Source organism: Geotrypetes seraphini, chromosome 11 (genome assembly GCF_902459505.1).
Source record: "Geotrypetes seraphini chromosome 11, aGeoSer1.1, whole genome shotgun sequence".
Lineage (NCBI taxonomy): Eukaryota > Metazoa > Chordata > Amphibia > Gymnophiona > Dermophiidae > Geotrypetes > Geotrypetes seraphini.
The window spans coordinates 24,063,286-24,086,912 of NC_047094.1; the positions used below are offsets into that span (position 1 = coordinate 24,063,286).

At 43.7% G+C, this 23,627-nt stretch overlaps 1 protein-coding gene across 6 annotated transcripts in view; it reads right to left on the bottom strand.

Moving 5' to 3' along the window:
- The window catches only part of TRRAP (transformation/transcription domain associated protein), a 359,951-nt gene extending 346,812 nt beyond the window's left edge, over nt 1-13,139 (bottom strand). For 5 of the 6 annotated variants that reach the window (XM_033914195.1, XM_033914194.1, XM_033914196.1 and 2 more), the window contains exons 1-7: nt 13,083-13,139; nt 10,833-11,016; nt 7,153-7,202; nt 3,746-3,856; nt 3,335-3,439; nt 2,110-2,193; nt 432-488 (exon numbers count right to left, since the gene is read on the bottom strand). In XM_033914195.1, coding sequence (XP_033770086.1) covers nt 432-488; nt 2,110-2,193; nt 3,335-3,439; nt 3,746-3,856; nt 7,153-7,202; nt 10,833-10,932 — 507 coding nt within the window. In that variant the 5' untranslated portion in view covers nt 10,933-11,016; nt 13,083-13,139. Of the gene's footprint in view, nt 1-431; nt 489-2,109; nt 2,194-3,334; nt 3,440-3,745; nt 3,857-7,152; nt 7,203-10,832; nt 11,017-12,689; nt 12,912-13,082 lie in introns of those variants that run through there. The other variant, XM_033914193.1, reaches the window with a different exon arrangement.
- Nucleotides 13,140-23,627: the final 10,488 nt, after the last annotated feature.

Below are 23,627 nucleotides of genomic sequence, written 5' to 3' on the forward strand. Positions count from 1 at the left end.
GGAGGGAGGGTGATAGGAATGGTATTTCAGGGGGAACTCAAATATAAACCGAGACACCCAAAGCAATCCGGATAAGTAATCCAAATAATTGGACATCCAGATAATGTACTGTTATTGCATGGATCTAAAGTGTCAGGAAGATGAAATGCTCATTCAGAAGCAAATACTGAACGTTTCCTCCAGTGTAAGATGTTCACTGAAACTATTTCCAGCAGGCAATTCTGTATTTTCTATCAGCGGCAAAGCCCTTTTGAAACGAGGGCTCTGATGTCATGCCATTGCCATCTTGTTATTTTAACGTACTCACTACCATGGCAAGAAAATATTCTCTGCTTCATTTCTATAAATCAACCCGTGGAATTTCTTCCCAAAAAGGTGAATACACAAAATGAAAAATTATCAAATAGGAAAATGTATTGGCATGCACATACCACCACTTTCGGAAGGTCCTTGTAAATCTGCTTCACAAAATCCAGAAAGAGATGAATCTAGAAAATCAGAATGTCAGCAATGGTCAACCAGATCAAACGCAAATTGCGTTTCATTTAAACAGGATTAATCAGAACATTCCACAACAGCACCGATTCAGACTCCAGGGGAAGCCCTAACTTGCCTCCTGTGTCGTCACCTCTACCAAAATAAAGGAGAGGTCAAACACAAGTAGGGAAAGGGAATGAGGACTTGTATACTGCCTTTTTGTGGCTTTGGTATTCAAAGCTGTGGGCACTGGAGGATTAAGTGACTTGCCCAGGGTCACACCAGGAGCAGCACCGGGATTTGATCTCACAACCTCTGGGTGCAGAGACAGCAGCTCTACCAGTGAGCCTCACTTTCCCAGGGACAATAGAGACAATTTCTTAAAATATGGATAGTTATCGCACTGGTTTTAGCTACAATAACTGTGTGCATTTAAGGTTTTCAGGAAGAGAATCTAAAGGTCGGACACAGATTGTGTCCATTTTCTGCTGTCACTGGAATAAAATGCCACTTTTGGATCTTTATAGCCACTGAAGCCGTCTAAAGGTAGAGAGAACATGAAGGGGGTAAGTTTCCAAAGGTCGCCTAAATTTAGGCACTAAAGCAATGAGGGTTAAGTGCACATTCTATATTAAAAGGAGTGTGTGGCACAGTGGTTGAAGCTACAGCCTCAGCACCCTGGGGTTGTGGGTTCAAACCCTGCGCTGCTCCTTGTGACCCTGGGCAAGTCACTTAATTCTCCGTAGCCCCATGTACGTTAGATAGATTGTGAGCCCGCCGGGATAGATAGGGAAATGCTTGAGTACCTGATTATAAAACCGCTTAACCTTGATAGGCGGTATATAAAATCCTAATAAAAACTTGAAAAAAAAAAACTAAAAGGAAAAGCACTGGGATTTGATCTCACAACCTCTGGGTGCAGAGGCAGCAGCTCTACCAGTGAGCCACACTTTCAGTCTGTCCTAGCATAGCAATTCTTATGTGAGCTGAGAATAGGACAATCAAGCCATTGTGACATCACTGATGAGGCTGGCTCTTAGGCACTGGTGGAATGAGGCATTATGACATCACAATCTCAGCTCTGGAATGTTGCTACTCCTACTCTTCAAATTTCTGCCTGCTACTTGGGACCTGAGTTGGGCTTGATGAAAGGGAATAGGGACTTGTATGCCGCCTTTTGTGGCTTTGGCATTTCAAATCAGTGGACACTGGAGGATTAAGTGGCTTGCCCAGGGTCACAAGGAGCAGCACTGGGATTTGATCTCGCAACCTTTGGATGCGGAGGCACCAGCTCTACTAGTGAGCCACACCTTCTCAGGGACAACAGAGACAATTTCTTAAAATATGCATTGATGGAATGAGACATTATGACATCACAATCTCAGCTCTGGAATGTTGCTACTCCTTGGGTTTCTGCTAGGTACTTGGGACCTGGGTTGACCACTGTTGGAAACAGGACAATGGGCTTGATGGACCTTCGGTCTGTTCCAGTATGGCAATTCTTAAGTTTTTATGTTCTTAACTCAACACATATACATTTACGAGACGGCAAAGGACAGATCCCTCCAGGACAGCATGAAATACATGATCCTGGTTCATGCCCCTAACTCCCAGCCATGCTGCTAAACTCACCTCTTGAGTAATAGCAGGTCGGAACTGCTTGTGTAACTCTATGATAATCCTCAAGCAAATGAGCACATTCTCCTCATTCTCGGTCTAAAAATTTGTAAAAAAAAAAAAAGGAGATTTTTTTTTTAACACTTTGCCAACCTGAAAGCCAACCATAATTTCTAATCTGTAAAAGTTCAAACCCGAAAGCAGTGTTTACCAGACTATCCAGTGCTCAGAAACCAGATTCTCAGCAATGCAGTATTACTGCACATTCTATAGTGGACAAAGGACACTTGTTGGAGGGAAAAGAAGGGACCGATTCCATAGTGCAATTTAAGTATTCCAAATGAGGATGAACCAGTCCAGGAGAGCAGCATAAAATCTGGCTTATTGATAAAAATAATCATACATAGCCATGTGTCACAGAATTAAGAGTGGTGATAAAGCGGCGATTTGAACCCAATGGGATTCAACTAAGTTGAATTACGGGCTCCTTTGGCAAAGCTGCGTTAGGGCATTAACGCGCAAAATAACCCGCACTACATTGCCGCGGGCGCTAGACCCCAACGCCAGCATCGAGCTGGCGTTAGTTCTAGCCGCGTAGTGCGCGGTAATATCCTGCGGGCGCTAAAAACGCTAGCACACCTTAGTAAAAGGAGCCCTATTTCTGAGCAACATTGCTTCCAGCATAGACAGTGATTTTTGCATTTTTTTTCACTATTATTATTTTTGATTGTTATTAAAGCCTTCTTTCCGGGGGGGGGGGTTAAAGCGCTTCTCAGTCTTTTTGCTTCCGTTCTATAAAAGGCACCTAAGGGTAGATGCCTAAATAAATAGGCACCTAACCCTCCTGCCCCTCCCCCAAACCCCCCCCCCCAAACATTTAACACTATTCACATCATTAAGGGGCCGTTTTGCTAAAGAGTGCATTTTAACACAGGAATTTTTTTTACCATCCAATAACCTATAACTAAAAATTTTATGCAACACTGAGGGATTTCCCACCAATTGTTTTGGAGGTGACGCACTAATGTAATTGTTGTCTCACCATATCTGAAGAGCGTTAATGTAAAAGGTGGTAAACACTCCCACTTTAACCCCGAGTTGGCCAGCCGGTGCACGCTACGTGAAACTCGCTTGCCAACTATTGTGTCCATGCTCACTGTCCACTCATGCCATCCCCCAGAAGAATAAAGCATGTCTGATAAAGATTTATTCATTAGAAAGCACGACAAAAAGCAAATACCCCCAAAAATTGGAACATCACAGACAAAACATTTTTCGTATGGGGTCGAAGGTGCTCATTGGTTGGAATTCGATGAATTATTTCAAGGACTAGTTTTCGTAATTGCTGAAAAACAAAAACAAAAAAACAATTTGTAAGTAAAATATCACAACCTAAGCATTGGAAACTTGCATTCCAATAATACACAGCGAGTCTTGAATTCAACCTCAGAAAAATTACCACGTTCGTAATTTGGATCTAAAAACTACTGTGCTTCTACTCAAGCTTACAACTATTTTTCATTATTGGTCTTACCATTCATTGCCATTGAGTTTGAACTCATTCATTAAAGTAAACGTGAACTGGGAGAGGGTAGCATTTATACACATGCTTTGGCATCTTGGCATTCATTCACAGATTGGGATGAGATACCTGAGCGGACTTTTCCTGCAGAAACTGAACCTCTCCGTCTTGCAGGAATGTGAGGAATCGGGGGATGATGTGTTCCAGGAAGGTGGAATACTGGGGTGATGATGTCACATTCTAAAAGAAGAAAAAAGTTAACATCACCACAGCCATGAGATTCACTCAAATTTTTTTTTTCGCGTTATCCTATGATACTATTCTGTTTGGTATGTCTATGAGGAGTAAAAGTCAAATTTCATCCCATAATAACAAACTTTTATTAATAATGACAGGGGTTGCAATCCAACATATTACTAGTAATTGGAAAAATTATTCTAATCTTAGTTATTCGTTTTGGTGGAATTCACTTTGTCATATTTATAAAATGGAAAAAGCAATTGCTTTGCAGAAAGGTAATTATGATAATTTTAAGAAGATCTGGGGGCCACTAGAAAGTTATTGTAATGAGTGAACATCATTTTCCTTTTGATAGATATATATATTTTTATTTGGGGGGGGTTGGGGGGAGAAAATTTGATTGTTTTAAATAAGTTTTGTTTTTTATTTGAATTATGTTTATTTGTAGTACTTGAAGATGAATGGGTGGGAGGGGGGATAATTTTTATATTTTATGATTATTTGTGTAAGAATTTCAAGTGATACATGTTGTTATATACTGATATAATTGGTTACACTTGATGATGAATTTAAAATGAATAAAGAATTTAAAAAAAAAAAAATTTTTTTTTTTCATTATTTTGACTTTTCACCTACTTCTTTTGACACATCCAACCCAACAACCAGTACCAAATATTCTCGTCCTACTGTAAACAGTAGACAACCAATCGTTGGCAATCCATGACCAGGCAAGATTGACAAAAATCCCACACCCAACTTCTTTCTCAGATCCAGGAGCTACAACAGGTTTGTGTGCGGTCATTGCCAAAGCCATAAGACAAAATTCCACATGTTGTTCCAAGGGCTCGTTCCTTCACTAGCTATGTGCATGCTTCTTAAGGACTATAAAATTTGTCAAGTTTCAGACTCACTGAAAAGAAATGGCCACATATGAGTTACTGCTCACATCTGGTTCACTAACACTATTTCTAAAGAGCACGGAGGTTCACGCGCCATCTACATCTTCTTTGATCCATGTGAAAGACAAAGTCCCATATATTCCCCAAGTCTAACTCACCACTTCTCAAGTCTACCTTCAAAATAACCTTCCCCATGTCTCAACCCATCCAAATCTAAAAACTCTGAAAATCTGCAGACACATTCACAGTCTGCATCGGAATCTAAAATCTGAACCCGTCCACAGATGTTAAATAGGATTGTGAAGTCGGAAGCAATTTTGGGCAGACAGAATTGATTAGAATGTACCAACTCCAGCTTCAAAATAAATAACATTATATGGTAAATGTATCATTTTATAGTGTGTGTGTATAATATCTTTATCCTGGCTATCAAAGTTATATTTACTAGTACTTTAGATCCGGAACAAAAAATTTAAAGGCTAATATCGGTAAGAGTCGGACAACAGAAAAATAGAGTCGTCATCTAAGGACACAATAACAAAACGTGCTACTTTGTTAGTAGCGTTTAAATCAGAACTAGAAAAGCAAGCTATTTTAAAGTTGTATCTTATGAAGAAACAAGTTCTGTTTTGTGGTCAACGAGTTTCTATTTTTCCCAGAGCTGTGGAGTCGGTAGATAAATGTTCCGACTCCGACTCCTCAGTTTTTTGTACTTCAGGCTCCGACTCCAGGTACCCGAAATTTCCTCCGACTCCTTGACTCCAACTCCACAGCACTGGTTAATTTTCAGATCGTTAAAATGGAATGTCAAGTTGAGAGAAATGAGCATTTTCGACACCACCTTCTTTTTGCTTTTAATCAAGGTTCTAAGGCTGCAGAACCTGCTCGCAACATTTGTGCTGTATATATAGTGGGTGCTATATCTGAAAGAATCGCTCGTGATTGGTATGCCAAGTTCAAAAATGGAGTCGGTAGATAAATGTTCCGACTCCGACTCCTCAGTTTTTTGTACTTCTGACTCCGACTCCAGGTACCCGAAATTTCCTCCGACTCCGACTCCTCGACTCCGACTCCACAGCACTGGTTAATTTTCAGATCGTTAAAATGGAATGTCAAGTTGAGAGAAATGAGCATTTTCGACACCACCTTCTTTTTGCTTTTAATCAAGGTTCTAAGGCCGCAGAAGCTGCTCGCAACATTTGTGCTGTGTATATAGTGGGTGCTATAGCTGAAAGAATCGCTCGTGATTGGTATGCCAAGTTCAAAAATGGAGTCGGTAGATAAATGTTCCGACTCCGACTCCAGGTACCCGAAATTTCCTCCGACTCCGACTCCACAGCACTGGTTAATTTTCAGATCGTTAAAATGGAATGTCAAGTTGAGAGAAATGAGCATTTTCGACACCACCTTCTTTTTGCTTTTAATCAAGGTTCTAAGGCCGCAGAAGCTGCTCGCAACATTTGTGCTGTATATATATAGTGAGTGCTAGAGCTGAAAGAATCGCTCGTGATTGGTATGCCAAGTTCAAAAATGGAGTCGGTAGATAAATGTTCCAACTCCGACTCCGACTCCTCAGTTTTTTGCACTTCTGACTCCGACTCCAGGTACCCGAAATTTCCTCCGACTCCTCGACTCCGACTCCACAGCCCTGATTTTTCCCGATGTATCAAAGCAGACCCAGTTAAAAAGGAAGCAATTCCTACTCTTAAGCCTAGGGTTCTAGCGGTGGGTGCAACCTTTTTTCTAAAATTTCCTTGTAAATGCCTTATATCACATGCGAGTGATAGATATGTGTTTCTAGATCCAGTCCAGTTGGAAGATTTTCTTAAAGATAAACCAATACAAGGGATTTCTTAATTTACTTTTACAGATCTGGGAGGAAGCTCAGTTGACACTGTAAAGTATGCCACATGTTTTTCTGTCTGCCACATGTTATATATTTGTTTTAGGGCTCCTTTTACGAAGCCGCGTTAGCAGCTTTATCGCACATGACTTTTTATCATGCGCTAACCCCCATGCTAGCCGAAAAACTACCGCCTGCTCAAGAGGAGGCGGTAGCGGCTAGCACGGCCAGCACATTAGCGCACGCTATTACGTGTGTTAAACCGCTAACATGGCTTCGTAAAAGGAGCCCTTAAGTTATTTTTTCTTTAGCCGCAGAACTAGCTGGCCAAATAATGAGGACTAGATCACTGGTTTAAATTTCTTTGTACTATTATTTTTTTTACAGCATTTTTATGCTGATAATGTAATGGATATTCCTTTAAGTTTGTTATTTAAATTGTAACAAATGTATAAAAAGAAAGGGAAAAAAAAAAGAAAAACAGAGGAGTTGAGGGTCAAAAGTTTGGTGATTTAAGTCTGGCTATCTTCCCACACGAGCCTGATAAGACCTACCTCAAAATTTTCGCTCACTTCTTGCATCATTTTCAACTTTGTTTCATCAGCTGAAAGATGTGGAAACAAGCAGAAGAAAATTAAATCTACATTTCAGAATTAAAGAGCACTCGGAAAGGAAGAAAGGCAAGGCACTGGGAAGTAGAGAGTTGCATGGGAACAGGGCTGATGGGGATCCTGCGGGATTTCTCCCTGGGTCTATGGGGACATACACATCCCCTCCCCAAGGTTGCAAGGATGCATCTCTTGCAGAGTTCCCGCAATGTGTATCTGTCTCCTGGCAGCCTCCTCTTCCTTCCTTACAGGCAGCCACACCTGTTTCTTCCCAAAGCCAAAAGCGGTGGTTCCAACATGCTGCCCATAGCTGACCCAGAAGCCTTGCCTTTGATGTCAGAGAAGCGTCAGAGGGAAGGCTTCAGGGTCAGTCACAGGCAGTATGTTGGAACCACCGCCTGAAGCTCTGGGAAGAAACAAGTGTGGAGGAGGCTGCCAGGAGACAGGTACACACCACGGGAGGGGAGCACGAACTTGGGAAACAGAATGGAGGGAGGGAGGGAAAGAGATGCTGAGGTGGGGGAAGGCATAGAATAGGAGAATTGTTGGGCACAGGGAGTAAGAGAGAATTATTGGACATGGTGATAGGAGAGGAGTGACAAAGATGTATAAGGAAGGGAGAAATGTTCAATGAGGTGGTGGTGGAGAGGGAACAGCGGGACAGATGGGAAGGGATGCAAGAGGGAGGAATGTTGGACATGGTGGTGGAGGAAATGGAGGAGAGATACAGCATGGTGCTAGAGAGGTGTACAAGGAAAATGGTGGGCATGGGACGGGTGGGGAGGGCAAAAGATGCTGCACAGGGTCAGAGGGATGAGAGAGGGAGAAATGTTGGACGTGGCAGTAGAGGGGGTGGGAGAGATGCACTCTAGATCAGTCGCTCTCTTTCCCCACTCACTTTGCAGTAAGGGAGGGAATAAGAGAAAGAGATGGTAGACAAGGAGAGCGAAGGAGACATGCTGTACATAGGGGTGGAGAGATGAAGAAATGCTGTGCAGGGGTGGGGAGGAGAAAAAGAGGGAGATTGATCCAGGACAGAAGGGCTGTACAATGGGAGGGAGAAATGCTAGACCATGGTAGGAGGAACCAATGTACAGCAACCAAAGAAGAATTTGCAGAAGACGGGAAAGCAGAAAAAAGAGAAACTGAAACCAACTTGATGGAAAAATAAATCTCCAGACAACAAAAGTTTAAAAAAAAAAAAAAAAAAAGGCATTTATTGACCAAAATACGTTAGCTTTAGGAAATGTATATAGCAGATGTCTTTGTATTGGGTTCAACAGAAAAGGAAATCATTTCTGGTTTTATTTAGCTAGTGTTGAAGTATTCTGACCCTAGGTGGTGGAGATCCCCAAGCACCGCCAGCTGAGGTCCTCCTCCAATGGTGGCTGGAACTCCCTTCTACCAAGCATAGCAGTTGCTGGAAAAATCCTTGTGCCACTGAGGTGTCAGCACCTGTGGCTTAGGGATGTTGCTGCTGCCTGTCAAACTTGGTAAAAGGGATGTTTGGCTACCTTCAGAGGAAGTCTTCAGCTGATTTAGCTTCAAGATCCTCATCAGATGGAGCATTTATATTTACATTAGAGGCTCTGTTAGAGACCCATTTACAAAGTATGTGTTCTTCCCAATTAATATTTCCAAATGACTAAAGTCTCTTGTAAATGGGTCTCCCCCAGAGCCTCTAAAACAGCAGCATTATTAAATCAAATAAGTACTCCTGAAGTTTATGGGGATAGAAGAGATTACTTGCGAGGACAGACAGAGGTGGATTTGATTCCAGCGGAGACGGAAGGGGACGGATTGACTTCTGTCCCCGCACAACTCTCTACTGGGAAGAGTGGAAAGGAGGCAATCAGATCTTATCAGTTTTGCTTCCATCGCCCGTTGAAACCTGCATGCACACACACATACACCTTGCAAACCTCCCAAGCAAATCATCGCATACCACCCAAGCACACTAGCAAGATTTCTTTAGGGCTCAAGAACATAAGTCTCATCATTTTGCTTTTTCCACACTGAAAACAATTTAACTGAATTGATTTTTATGCTGCCATTGTAAAAGTGAGGATGCAAAGAGGGGACTACAACTAGCCTAGCATGCTGCTAGACTCCTTCGGCAGCCCAGACAGGCAACATAGGTGAGAATAAGAGAAGAATGAACTGTCAGAGCCTACATCTAACCACAAGAATATAAACCCATATAAAGAAGTGGTGCAGCAATAGATTTCATTAAAAAAAAAAAAAAAATTATATATATATACACACACACACCGTGTTTCCACAAAAATAAGACAGTATGTCATATTAATTTTGGGTCCAAAAAACGCACTAGGGCTTATTTTTGGGGATGTCTTATTTTTTTCATGTAAACAATCATGTCTCCCTTCCTCTCCTCTACCCCAATTCTTCCTCTTTCCTTTCTTCCACCCCACCCCCACCAAGTGCAGCATCATTCCTCCCCTCTAACCTATCCCCTTGTGCAGCAGAACCCCACCAACCCTCGCAACCGTGAGATCGACATACCTCTGCTCCGAGGCCTCGTAAAACAGCTGAAGGTTGGGAGTTGCTGAATCGACAAATCCAATTTTTTTCAGCAAATCAGGAGCACTAGTGTCAGGGATGGAATCAGAAAGTGTTGGGTACATTCAGGGGGAGGGGGTCTTTGGGGGTCGATCTTAACTAGGGTTATTTTTGGTGTGGGGCTTATATTAGGAGCATCTTTAAAAATCATGCTAGGGCTTATTTTTAGGACAGGTCTTATTTTCGGGGAAACAGGGTAGCACTGACCATGCAATTTATAATTTACACTATATTTACACATTTATATACCTCAATCCCAATGCAAAGCAGCCCTAATGCAGTTAATGAGAAAGAGGAAAACAGTGACGGAGTTCAAAAAAGTTTACAGGCCTACATTTAAGGCGTCTGACTCGCGCCTAGGCACACCTAGGAATGCCTAAGGCCCCTTCCGGTGTAAGTCATGTCTACACCAACCTTAGGCATCTGTAGGCGCTAGTTACATGTCTACATTGTAGGCATCATTTGCTGCATCAATTTTTTTAAACATGCTTCCCAATTGGTCTGTCAGATGGCATTAGGATGCCTACCGGCGCCTACAATTGGGACGCTGTTTTGAGAATCAGGCCCAAAATGTGCAGATACTCTGGCCAAAAGGAACCTGGCCAAGGACTGGTATTGCGATGGTTGGACTATGTAGGTCAGGGGTGTCAAAGTCCCTCCTCGAGGGCCGCAATCCAGTCGGGTTTTCAGGATTTCCCCAATGAATATGCATGAAATCTATTTGCATGCACTGCTTTCATTGTATGCTAATAGATCTCATGCATATTCATTGGGGAAATCCTGAAAACCCGACTGGATTGCAGCCCTCGAGGTGGGACTTTGACATCCCTGATGTAGGTAAAAATAAGCTCATGACACTACAAGCCTAGAAGAAGCCAGTTCCAGCAGAACGGGCAGCTCAGAAGAGCAGAAAGAAACCCCTTGCAAAATTAGAAGATTACAATATAAGTAAGCATGCCCTGGCTCTTATCTGCAACACGCAAGTCAGTCAATTAAAGAAACCTGCAGCGTACATACGATTCATTAGACATGCAAAATCAACTTACGTGTATTAACATCTGTCAGAGCAGCCACAAACTGAAGGTATTTTTTCATCAAGGTTGTTTGATCAACCACAGTGGGCCCCGGTGTAGCAACAAATGCCATTTTGGTAACAGGGGGAAGCGAGAGCGATAGCGCAAAGAAGTTTAAACTTATTAAGGAATTGCCGGTGTTGTAAGTTCAGTCCATCTATAGAAAAAACATATATATATTTTAGAGTATGAGATTAATATCTACCTAGAATTCCTCTGTATGTTATTTTCATAATTCTCAAAAAGTATTTAAGACACTTGTTATAAGGAAATATTTATTTTTTTTAAAAAGCATACAAAAATATTCCACCAAATGTACAGCACTGACTACTCCTAGTCTACAAAATATTCAAACAACAGAAAGGAAAAAAGCCCCGGTGAACTAAAGGGCTTGTGCTTTTCTATAATGTCAATCATCAGCATTAATAAGACTTTCCTATCAAGCATATTTTCTAAATATGGGGCCCTACCTATGCTTTGCTCCCTTCCTCCCCCTCCCCCTGATAACTTGAAAAAAGCTAGAGGTACAGTTCTGAAGGTTAGGAGACATGGAGGGACCAGGACAGGAATTGGAAGACTGGGCATCAAAATGGCAGGTGATGTTTAATATGAGCAAGTGCAAAGTGATGAATGTGGGAAAGATGAACCCGAACTATAGCTCTGTGATGCTGAGTTTCTATGTTAGGAGTCACTGCCCAGGAAAAGAATCTAGGTATCATTGTTGAGGATACGTTGAAACCCTCAGCTCAATTTGCAGCAGTGGCTAAGAAAACAAATAGAATATTGAGATTATCAAGAAAGGAATGGAAAACAAAGATGAAATGCCCTTGTATCGCTCTATGGTATGGCTACAGCTTGAATACTGTGTGCAGTTCTGGTCGCCATCTCTCAAAAAAAGATATAGCAGAATTAGAAAAGGTACAGAGAAAGGCGATGAAAATGATAAAAAGGTTTGAGACAACTTCCCTATCAAAGGCTAAAGCGGCTAGGGCTCTTCAGCTTGGAGAAGAGATGGCTCAGGGGTGATATGATAGAGGTCTATAAAATATTGAGTGGAATGGAAAGGGTAGATGTGAATCACTTGTTCATTCTTTCCAAAAATACTAGGACTAGGGGACATGCGATGAAGCTACTTAGCAGTAGATTTAAAACAAACGGGAGAAATGATTTCATCACACAACGTGTAATTAAACTGGGATTCACTGCCGAAGAATGTGGTGAAATCAGATAGCTTAGCGGGGTTTAAAAAAGGCTTGGATAATTCCCTAAAAGAGAAGTCCATAGGCCATTATTGAGATGGCTTGGGGAAATCCACTGTGTATTCCTAGGATAAGCAGCATAAAATCTGTTTTGCAACTTGGGATCTAGCTAGCTAGCTTTGGGACCTGGGTTGGCCACTGTTGGAAACAGGCTGCTAGGCTTGATGGACCTTCGGTCTGTCCCAGAATGGCAAGTCTTATGTTCTTATGTGAGCCAAGTGTAGGACATCGAGCCATTGTGACATCACTGATGAGGCTGGCTCATAGGCATTGGTGGAATGAGGCATTATGACATCACAATCTTAACTCTGGAATGTTGCTACTCTTTGGGTTTTTGCCTGGTACTTGGGACCTGGGTTGGCCACTGTTGGAAACAGGCTATTGGACTTGATGGACCTTCGGTCTGTCCCAGAATGGAAAGTCTTATGTTCTCATTTGAGCCAAGTATAGGACAATCAAGCCATTGTGACATCACTGATGAGGTTGGCTCATAGGCATTGGTGGAATGAAGCATTATGACATCACAATCTCAGCACTGGAATGTTCTACTCTTTGGGTTTCTGCTAGGTACCTATGACCTGGGTTGGCCACTGTTGGAAACAGGATACTGGGCTTGCTGGACCTTCGGTCTGCCCCAGTATTGCAATTCTTAGGTTCTTATGCCATTTGTACACTGCTTTGAAAGTGGATAGCACAGGGGAACGTGTTCAGTAGAGACTGAAAGAGATATTAAGGCAGAGCACATTTCCAAAGCATTAGATCCCCAGCAGCAGGTCGGGCCTGAGCAGCAGAAGCGCCAAGCTGCGGTTCTACATCTCCTCCAGGAGGCACCGGGCAGCCCCGACTCAACCAGGACTCCATTCCCGGGAGCCCCCCCGCCGGGAGCAACTCCAGGCGCCCGCCTCACCCCTCACGCCTCCCACCAAGAACAGCTAGAAAGAAACCAGCATTCCCCAGCACTCACCCGGTCCCGCCAGCCGCCATGCTCCGCTCCCGGCATGCTCTGCGCGCCGGCCTACTTTCCTCCCTCTCCGCTCCCGGAGCTCCATTCCTCCCATCAGCTGCGAGGCAGAAAATATCTGTAAAGTCGGGGAATTGGTCATTCGGTGTCAGCGTAGCGAAAGAGAGAGGGAAACTGCAACGCAGTGGGAACTAAGCGTAGGACTCTTTTTCTCATTGCGGAGGGATACCATCTTGCGGGTGATACATGACCATCGCATTCGATGGTCTTTGCGTCACTAAGAAAGCGACGTTGACGGCTGAAATAGACGTAAGCCGCCCAAGTCAACGAGTAACTCTTTCGCTGCTGAAGGAGCTTCTTTTTGTCCAGAAGTCCGTTCTTGCCAGTCAGGTTTATCCACAGTGTATATGAATGAACTGATTTGCGCACACTGCTTCCAGTCTATACAAATCTTTAATGCATATTCATTGTGAATATCTTGAAAAGCTGACTAGCAAAGGGGTGTTCACTATTTAGGAAATCCCGATATTGATTAAATGTGAGAGGTTTTTTTAAGAGATCAAAAAAAAAAATCAGATGACATATTGTTCTAAATATTAAAAGATAGATACACAGCTACAGAATGGTAGGATGGCCTACTGGTTGGAGGCTGAGAATCAGGGTACACAGAGTTCAGTCATCATGAATCATTCATGATACATCTTGTTACTTTGATCAGTGTCCTTTCTAATGCAGAGGTTCTTAGCTCAGTTCTTGGGACACACGTAGCCAGTCAGGTTCTCAGAATATTTCTTCATTCTCTTTTGATGTCAAAGATGTATTATGTGTTATGCTTCGAACACTACAGAATACAAGTTTGCAATTTTTTTTGGGGGGGGGAGGTAAAAAAAATATGATGCAGTCTCCTCATTGTATTTGTGCTACCATTGGTTTCCTTTGGAATTTAGCCCAACATGCAAATATTTGGTGTTAATACACAAGGCGCTATAGTGAGCCAGATTATTTGACCACTTTGCTTCAGAGATACTCTCTGAATAGAGCTTTGAGGACAGCGGGTTCATTGCTGTCGGCTTTGCCAGCTGCATAGGAAACCCAGGTAGAGAGGACGAGAGAGCACTCTCTAAAGTTAAAAAAGGGATAGATTCCGTACAAACATTAGGAAATTCTTCACTCAGAGAGTGGTAAAAAAGTGGAACGCTCTTCTGGAGGCTTTTATAGGGGAAAACACCCTCCAGGGATTCAAGACAAAGTTAGACAAGTTCTTGCTGAACCAGAACGTACGCAGGTAAGGGTAGTCTCAGTTAGGGCACTGGTCTGTGACCTAAGGGCCGCCACGTGAGCAGACTGCTGGGCACGATGGACCACTGGTCTAACTCAGCAGTGCCAATTCTTATGTACAAGACAGCGAGCTTTCTTCTGGAAATCCCCATAGTTGTGGAATGAGTTGCAAATAGTTTTATGGGAGAAATGGTTGTTATCCAGTTTTAAGAAACAGTTGAAAACATATTTGTTTAGTAAAGGCAATAGAGGATTGTGTTGAAGGACGCCAGTTGGGTAAAGAATATATTTTTCTCTTTCTTTCTCTGTGTGTTATTGTTATAGTTATTTAAATGTGTGTATATTTACTTTAATTATTATAGACGTTCATCATTTTTTATGCTTATGTTGTAATTTTAACATTTTATGTGTCAGACCAGTGGTCCATCATGCCCAGCAGTCCGCTCCCATGGCGACCCTTAGGTCAAAAACCAGTGCCCTGAGTCCAGCCTTACCTGCATACGTTCTGGTTCAGCAGGAACTTGTCTAACTTTGTCTTGAATCCCTGGAGGGTGTTTTCCCCTATAACAGCCTCCGGAAGAGCTTTCCAGTTTTCTACCACTCTCTGGGTGAAGAAGAACTTCCTTACGTTCGTATGGAATCTATCCCCTTTTAACTTTAGAGAGTGCCCTCTCGTTCTCCCTCCCTTGGAGAGGGTGAACAACCTGTCTTTATCTACTAAGTCTATTGTTTCGACCATGTCCCCTCTCAATCTCCTCTGTTCGTGGGAGAAGAGGCCCAGTTTCTCCAATCTCTCACCGTACGGCACTAAAAGACATGACATTTTTTTCAGTGGTTGCCCCTCAACTTTGGAATAACCTTCTAGCCCCTGTAAGAGAGGAAAATAATCCAAGCCACTTCAAAGGCCTACTTAAGAGCTATTTATTTAAGGATGCATTTAACATTTACCCCCTCCTGTACTAAGGTGCGCTATGCTTTTTAGCGCGCGCTAAATATTAAATGCGCTAAACACTAACGGGTTCGTGTTATCCTATGGACGCATTAGCGTTTAGCGCACGCTAAAATGCTTAGCGCACCTTAGTAAAAGAGGGCCTTAATTCTCTCCATAATTTCCCTCCAGTCAGTTATTCAAAAGAAGCAAGTCGCCGCGTTCCTCCTCCCTTTCGTTTGCACCTTAACCATTTTCTCTCCTATTTCTCTCCCCCACTTTCCTTTTGTCTCATGTAAGTCTGGTGTTGGATGTTCACCACTAGTTACGCCATTTGCTTAACTTTGTTTTTTTACTTCCTTTTTAATTGTTTTGTTATTGGCGTTTATATTTTAGATCTGTTTCCCCCCATTCTATTTTATCTGTATCTCGCTTAGACGTTGGATAAGCGACAGAATCAAATTTTAATAAAAACTTGAAACTTGCTTTCATTTATACTAGCTTTCGAGCCGGAGTAAGCGATCACAACGATATTCACATAAGGCGTATGGGGACAGACTTAAAGATCTCAATCTGTATACTTTGGAGGAAAGGCGGGGAGATATAATAGAGACGTTTAAATACCTACGTGGCATAAATGCGCATGAGTCGAGTCTCTTTCATTTAAAAGGAAGCTCTGGAATGAGAGGGCCTAGGATGATGTTAAGAGGTGATAGGCTTAGGAGTACCGTAATTTAAGGAAATACTTTCTTACAGAAAGGGTGGTAGATGCGTGGAACAGTCTCCCGGAAGAGGTGGTAGGGACAGAGACTGTCTGAATTCAAGAAAGCCTGGGATAGGCACGTGGGATCTCTTAGAGCAGTGGTTCCCAAACCTGTCCTGGCGGACCTCCAGGCCAGTCGGGTTTTCAAGGTAGCCCTAATGAATATGCATGGAGCAGATCTGCATTCCTGGCATCTCCATTATATGCAAATCTCTGTCATGCATATTCATTAGGGCTATCTTGAAAACCCGACTGGCCTGGGGATCCTCCAGGACAGGTTTGGGAACCACTGTCTTAGAGAGAGGAAGAGATAATGGCGACTGCAGATGGGCAGACTAGATGGGCCATTTGGCCTTTATCTGCCATCATGTTTCTATGTTAATGTAGGTTCAGTTTATATAAATTCTCATGCCCAAAGCTGGGCACGAATCCCAGCACTACAAAGCTTGGCATTTTTCATTTCATTTAATTAACATATATATTGCAAATCAAAAGCTTCTAGTACATATGTTTAGGGGTTTGTTTTTTGTTTGGGTTTTTTTTTACACTGCTTACATCTTTGCTTGGAATTGGATGATATTAGAACAATTTTTCAGGCTTTGGTATTTCCTTACTTTGACTACTGCAGGGTGATTTATACTGAACTATCCAAGACTGTAGTGTCAGCGCTGGAAGCAGTTCAGAATGCGGCAGCCCGCGTTGTGTTGAATGGGTCAAGGTTGGATTACATTTTTCCGTGTTTACAAGAGCTTCTTTGGCTTCCCCGACAGCTTCAGATTTGTTTTAAGTTAATCCCTAGCTACCTTTTTCTCTTCGTTCCAGCATATTCTTAATATTCATTTTCCATATTCCATTTTTCATTTCATCACATTGGTCCAATATGTCCCCTTTAGCTTTTGTTTCCATTTGTTATCCCTATGGTTCCCTTGCAAGTGGGTTGAATAATTTCATGTTTCTTTATTTTTGATATACCGTCTATCAAAACAAGTGTCTAAACCAGGGGTGTCAAAGTCCCTCCTCGAGGGCCGCAATCCAGTCGGGTTTTCAGGATTTCCCCAATGAATATGCATGAGATCTATTTGCATGCACTGCTTACATTGTATGCTAATAGATCTTATGCATATTTATTGGGGAAATCCTGAAAACCCAACTGGATTGCGGCCCTCAAGGAGGGACTTTGACACCTCTGGTCTAAACGGTGTACAATATAGTGAGATTAAAAAAGAAATAAAAAAGGTGAATAAAAACAATATCTTATCACATATTAAAAATACTAGACGAGTTCACATTGACGTACATGGAACAAAAGGCAAGTAGGGAAGGGGAAGTTTTTAAATACATCGAAGTAAAATTTTAAAAAGGGAGATAAATGGAGAACAGTGATACATTAGGGAGGGGATCGCTTCAAAAGAAGCGCTTTGGTGTTTCAAGGCTTCACGAGAATTGAGGGTTTGAGAAGCGAGAGCTGGTACTAAAGAGTATAGGCCTCATCTCCTTACCGTCATTGCATTTTCACATATGCCACAAGCCCACTGCTCATCATGGCACTAGTTCTCACTGAGGGCTGCATCGGTTTTCCATTTGAATCCACATTGCTCACCCCCACTGATTAATATTCATTCTTTGTCACGCGCTTCCAGAGGTTGTGATAGGCCAGAGCACACTACAGGGTTTCAAGGAAGGTTTAGATAGGTTCCTAAAGGATGAGGGGATTGAGGGTTACAGATAGAGGTAGAGGTAGGTTACAGAAATGGTATGGAACCACTTCACAGGTCACAGACCTGATGGGCCGCCGCGGGAGCGGACCACTGGGCGTGATGGATCTCTGGTCTGACCCAGTGGTGGCAACTTCTTATGTTCTTATATCCCAATATCAACTTGGGTCTATTTTTCACAGACTCAAATCAATGCTGTCACTATCCACATTGAACGCTGTCCCAACTCACAACATTCAGTCACCATTTTACCCTGTTTCCCTGAAAATAAGACCTATCCCGAAAATAAGCCCTAGCATGATTTTTAAAGATGCTCCTAATATAAGCCCTACCCCCAAAATAAGCCCTAGTTAAGATTGACCCCCAAAGCCACCCCCCCCACACACACACATACACGAATGTCCCCAACACTCCCTGACTCCATCCCTGACACTAGTGCTGCTTGATTTGCTGAAAAAAATCGGACTCGTCAATTCAGCAACCCCCACCCCTGCTGCTTTAAGAGGCCTCGGAGCGGAGGTATGTCAGTCTCACGGTGGGAGGGTCCGTGGGGTTCTGCTGCACAAGGGGATGGGTGAGAGGGGAGGAATGATGCTGCACATGGGGGGGGGGGGAGAAAGGAAAGAGGAAGAATCAGGGTAGAGGAGAGGAAGGGAGAGATGATTGTTGTACATGAAAAAAATAAGGCATCCCTTAAAATAAGCCCTAGTGTGTTTTTTGGACTCCAAATTAATATAAGACACTGTCTTATTTTCAGGGAAACACGGTATCCACAATGTATACATATCCGCTTACACATTAACATTCTCACACTAGGACCCCTGAGGAAGGGGGGGTGTTTTCAAAACACGGACCGTGTCGGTTCTCCACACTGAACCATATTTTGGATACAAACCGTTCAATGTTTTAAGGATTGCGAATAAAAGTTTTGTATTTTCAATCAAGAACTTGGCATCTTGTACATTTTTTTGCTGAACCCAGTGTCTCTTCTTAATCTGCTCCATCATATTTGCTTGTGTGTTTTAAGGCAATAAAAAATCAAAATGTTCCTTTTTGTGCCTCTTGTGTTTTCAGCACATCACTGACCTTGTGCTGGCTAATAGAAGCTAAATGTGTTTCAATGGAAGGAGATGAATGTTGGCCTGTGGAGACAAACAACACCTCCTATAGTCTGAGTTATTGGTTTAATAACCCAGGACAATACTGTCTTACTGTCAGAACATAGAATAAAATCAGCATGGTACAGACCTTCCTTACCGTCACTGCTGGGTCGCCAAGAGGCTTACTCTGATTGTATGTCATGAGAAATGCATAGTAAACCACCTTGAATCAAAGGCCCTGAATCTCTCTTAGCCGCTCATAAGGAATGTTTCAATGATGCAATTATTATGGAGTCGTACTGACATTTTAGTAATTGTCAAAGTCAACAGAGGTGGCCGATGTTATGAAGAGGCTGGCTGCCTTCCCTTGAAGGACAGGGTCGAGTGGGCATTGCTTCTGCCCTTAGGACCCCCTAGACCACCAGAACTATTAAAAGTAGGCTGTGGGAAGGGGGGGGCACAGGGAGTTGGGGTAGGCTTTGCCACATTTTTCACTTCAGTGGGGTTAGGGAGAGGGACTGGAATAAATGAGGGGGATTCAGAGTAGAGAATGACATGGGGACAAATTCGTCTCCATCCCCGCAGAAACTCAATTTCTCTGCCCCGTGTCCCTGCCCCATTCCTGTAAGCTCTGCCTTCACTGCACATGCCTCAAACACTTATGATTTTAAAGTGTTTGAGGCTTGTGCAAATGAGGACGGAGCTTAGGCATTGGTGGAATGAGGCATTATGACATCACAATCTGAGCTCTAGAATGTTGCTAATTATGATTTTAAAGGGTTTGAGGCTTGTGCAGATGAGGACGGAGCTTAGGCACTGGTGGAATGAGGCATTATGACATCACAATCTGAGCTCTAGAATGTTGCTACTTAGGATTTTAAAGTGTTTGAGGCTTGTGCAAATGAGGACGGAGCTTGCAGGAATGGGGCAAGGGCAGGAAAAGAACTCACAGGGACGGGAAAATGAGTTCCTGCGGGGACAGGGAAAAATTTGTCCCCGTGTCATTCACTAATTCAGAGCGAGTGAAATAGAGGCTGACTGAATTTCAGTTTTGGATTCGGCACCAAAACTGGATCAAAATGTAGGTTCAGTTTTTGGCCCAAAACACCAGTGCCTTTTTGGTTGGAACCAAAATTTTCCCTCCCCAAGCCCATCTTAGGAAGCTCTGATGGTCTGGTGGCCTCATCGGGAACAGAAACAAACCCCACTTAGTCCTGCCCTGTACCACTGCTCCATTGCAATGGTTACCAAGACTTTCCATGGGAGATCCTAACTTTGGCTACCAGATGTCCGAATTTACCCAGACAGATCCTATTTTTAGAGGACTGTCCAGGCATCCAGATGGGTTTTCAAAACCCAGCACTGAGTTTTAAAAGCCATTGAGCTCGGGGCCGCGTCTAGAGGATATCTAGACGCAAGTGCGAATGAGACACAATGATGTCACGCGCAAGTGCGCATAATAATAATAATTTTATTTCTTATATACCGCTATACCCTAAGTTCAAAGCGGTTTACAATGAGAGTCGTGCCTAGAGAAAGTGCAGTGTTTACAGCAGGAGACATGTGTTTACAACAAGATACATATGTTAGAACAAGATATAAGAAACAAGCTTTGGGACCAGGAATCTGAGGTACATTGGCTTTGGAGCAAGATATCTAAGATACATTGGATTGGAACACGGTAAATCTGAATGGGGCAGTTTGCCGGTAGGTAGGGCTGTAAAATACAACTGGTCGAAGTCGCTAGCAAGAATATACAGACGATCAGAAAAGGGGAGTTAACAAAGAGGCGAGGTGTTTTGGATCAAGTTGTAGGACGAAGGGTTCAGACCGAGGTACATGTGCGTGATGTCATCATGTCACAGCCGCAGATGCCCTCCAGACGGCCCCGAAGAGACAGGGTTTGGGGGGGGGCAGAATGGCTATGGGTGGAAAGGGGTGGTGCTTTGTCAGAACAGGGCGGGGCCATGTATCCTCTTATTTTTTTGAAAGCAAAATCCGGTAACTCTAATCCTAGCAGCCATTTTGCAAAAGAAGAACAAATCTAAAATGGCGACGAGACGCAATTGCACGCAGACAATGCCGGACAGACAATCGCCGCACAGGACGTCAATGCGCTGGATTAAACCACTATTTTAAAGCGCTCTGAGGGGGTGTGGAGGGAGGGACCCCCCATTTTACTTAGAACTGTTTGCGCTCCCGTTGGGGGGGGGGGGAACACCCCCATTACAGAGGAAACTAATTTTTTTTCCTAAAAAACAGGGATAAAGGCTGTTTCCTCTATAATGGGGGTTCCCCCCACAACACCCCCCCCCCCCACAACGGGAGCGCCAACAGTTCTAAGTCAAGTGCGGTGGTTTCCCCACACACACACACCCTCAAAAGCGCTTTAAAATAGTGTTTTAATCCAGTGCGTTGACGTCCTGCGCGCGATTGTCTGCCCAGCATTGTACGCGCGGTTTAGTCTATGTACCTCTAAAACAGTGTTCCCCAACTTTTCATGTAAAGGGCCACAATGTGAATACAAGAAAGCTCTGAGAGCCACCAAAAGATTTCAAGCGTAAACATTTAAGCTATTCTAGTTAAATGCATCATTGAAAATTCTGTTTTCATTACAAGTACTAAATAAACTTGAAAAACTTGGAAGGAGGTCCTTCCCCTTAATCAGCTTAGTTCACCTTTCTTTGTACCTTTTCCAATTCTACTACTTTTGGGGGGTGTTTTTTTTAAAGATATGGTGACCAGAACTACACAAAATACTCAAGGTGCGATTGTTGTAGTTATCTGGGTTTCGCCACGTCCGGGTAGGTAGAACCGACGTTTCAGCTATTATTCTGTGGCTTGTGACACGATGGCTGAAACGTCGGTTCTACCCAGTGGCGTACCTAGGGGGGCGGGGGGGGGCGGGCCGCCCCGGGTACCAGCCCTAAGGGGGTGTTCCCGGCCTTGCCGTTCAGTCCCCCGCCACCCCCGAAGGACCGTTCGCCCCCCTGGCCTCCCCGCACCACCTATGAACAGCCGCAGCAAGATCGCGAAGTCAGCGTCAGCGATCCCTGCGCTGCTTCCTGCGCCGCGATCCCGCCCCTCCTCTGACGTCAGGCAAGCAGGCTTTCAAGGGGGAGGGGGTGACAGGCAGGCATCCTTCAAGGGGGGACAGGCCTTCGGGGGGGGGTGCAGACCTTCAAAAAAAAAAAAAAAAATTTTTTACATGGGGGGGGGTGCAGACCTTCAAAAAAAAAAAAAAATTTTTTTACATGGGGGGGGGTGTCAAAAAATGATGCGCCCCGGGTGCCACATACCCTAGGTACGCCACTGGTTCTACCTACCCAGACGCGACTCAGATCATGATGCCAGTCAGGGAAACCTAAGAGAATACTCAAGGTGTGATTTCACCACGGAGTCGTACTGAGGTATTATGATATCCTTACTAGTTTAATTTTCCATCCTTTTGTAATACTGTACTGTAACTCCTAACATTCTGTTTGCGTCTTTGGCTGCTCCCACACAATGAGCCGCAATGGTTTTAATAGATTCTGCCTAGCACCCAGGTCTTTTTCCTGGATAATGTAGCAATCATTTGCATTATTCATTCCAACGAGCATCACTTTGCCCTTATCTACATTAACTATCATCTGTCATTTAGATGCACGATCCCCCCCCCCCCCCCAAGGTCCTCCTTCAATTTATCAGAATCTGCATGTGATTTAACGACACTGAATAATTTTGTGCTATCTGCAAATTTGATCATCTCGCTCGTCGTTCCCATTTCCAGATCATCTATAAAAATGTTAAAAAGCTCTGCTCCCAACACAGATTAATGGAGGAACTCCAATGTTCACTTTCCTCTCGAGAAAATTGTCTGCTTAACCCAGCTCTGTTTTCTATCTTTTAACCAGGCCCAAATCCTCAACAGGACATTGCATCCTATCTCATAGCTTTTCAAATTCTTGAAACGTCTCACACAAGGGAATTTGTCAAACGCTGACTATACAGATGTACTGTATCAACTGGCTCCCTTTTATCCACGTTGGCATTAGGTTGGCTAAATTCCAATCTTCAAGTGATGTGGCTAATTGTAATGATAGGCATAATAAGGGGGGCGCGGTCCGCCCCCAGGTGCCAAGTTGGTGGGGGCGCCGGCACCTCTCTGCCCCACCCTACCACACCACACCAGTCTCGCACCATCCCTCCCCCCCACCCCGTACCTCCATATTATCTTTGCTAGCGCAAACAACGTCTACTGTTGTCTCGCCAGCCTGGTTTCCCTCTGAATCACTTCCAGGTCACGGGGTCAGGAAGTGACATCAGAGGGAAATGCAACACTGGCGTGAGGAGCATGCTTGCAAAAATTAAGAGGTATTGGGGGAGGGAGTGTGGAATAGGCGGTGGGAAGGAGTGGGGGGGCCACGAAAGGAGTGGGAATGTAGAGAGGAGGGAGCGGGGGTGCAGGGGGGCACCACCGCCCCTGGTGCCTCCTATTCTTCCTACTCCATTGACGATAGGCTATAGCAGGGGTGGGCAACTCCGGTCCTCGAGGGCCGGAATCTAGTCAGAATTTCCCCAATGAATATGCATGAGATCTATTTGCATGCACTGCTTTCAATGCATATTCACTGGATTCCGGCCCTCGAGGACCGGAGTTTCCCACCCCTGGGCTATAGATTACAAACAGTAGATCTGAAATTTCACATTTGAGTTTTCCATCCTGTGAAGCGAAAGTACATGTTGAAATTGAAGAGTAGCACGTTGCTTATGGTGCTAGAA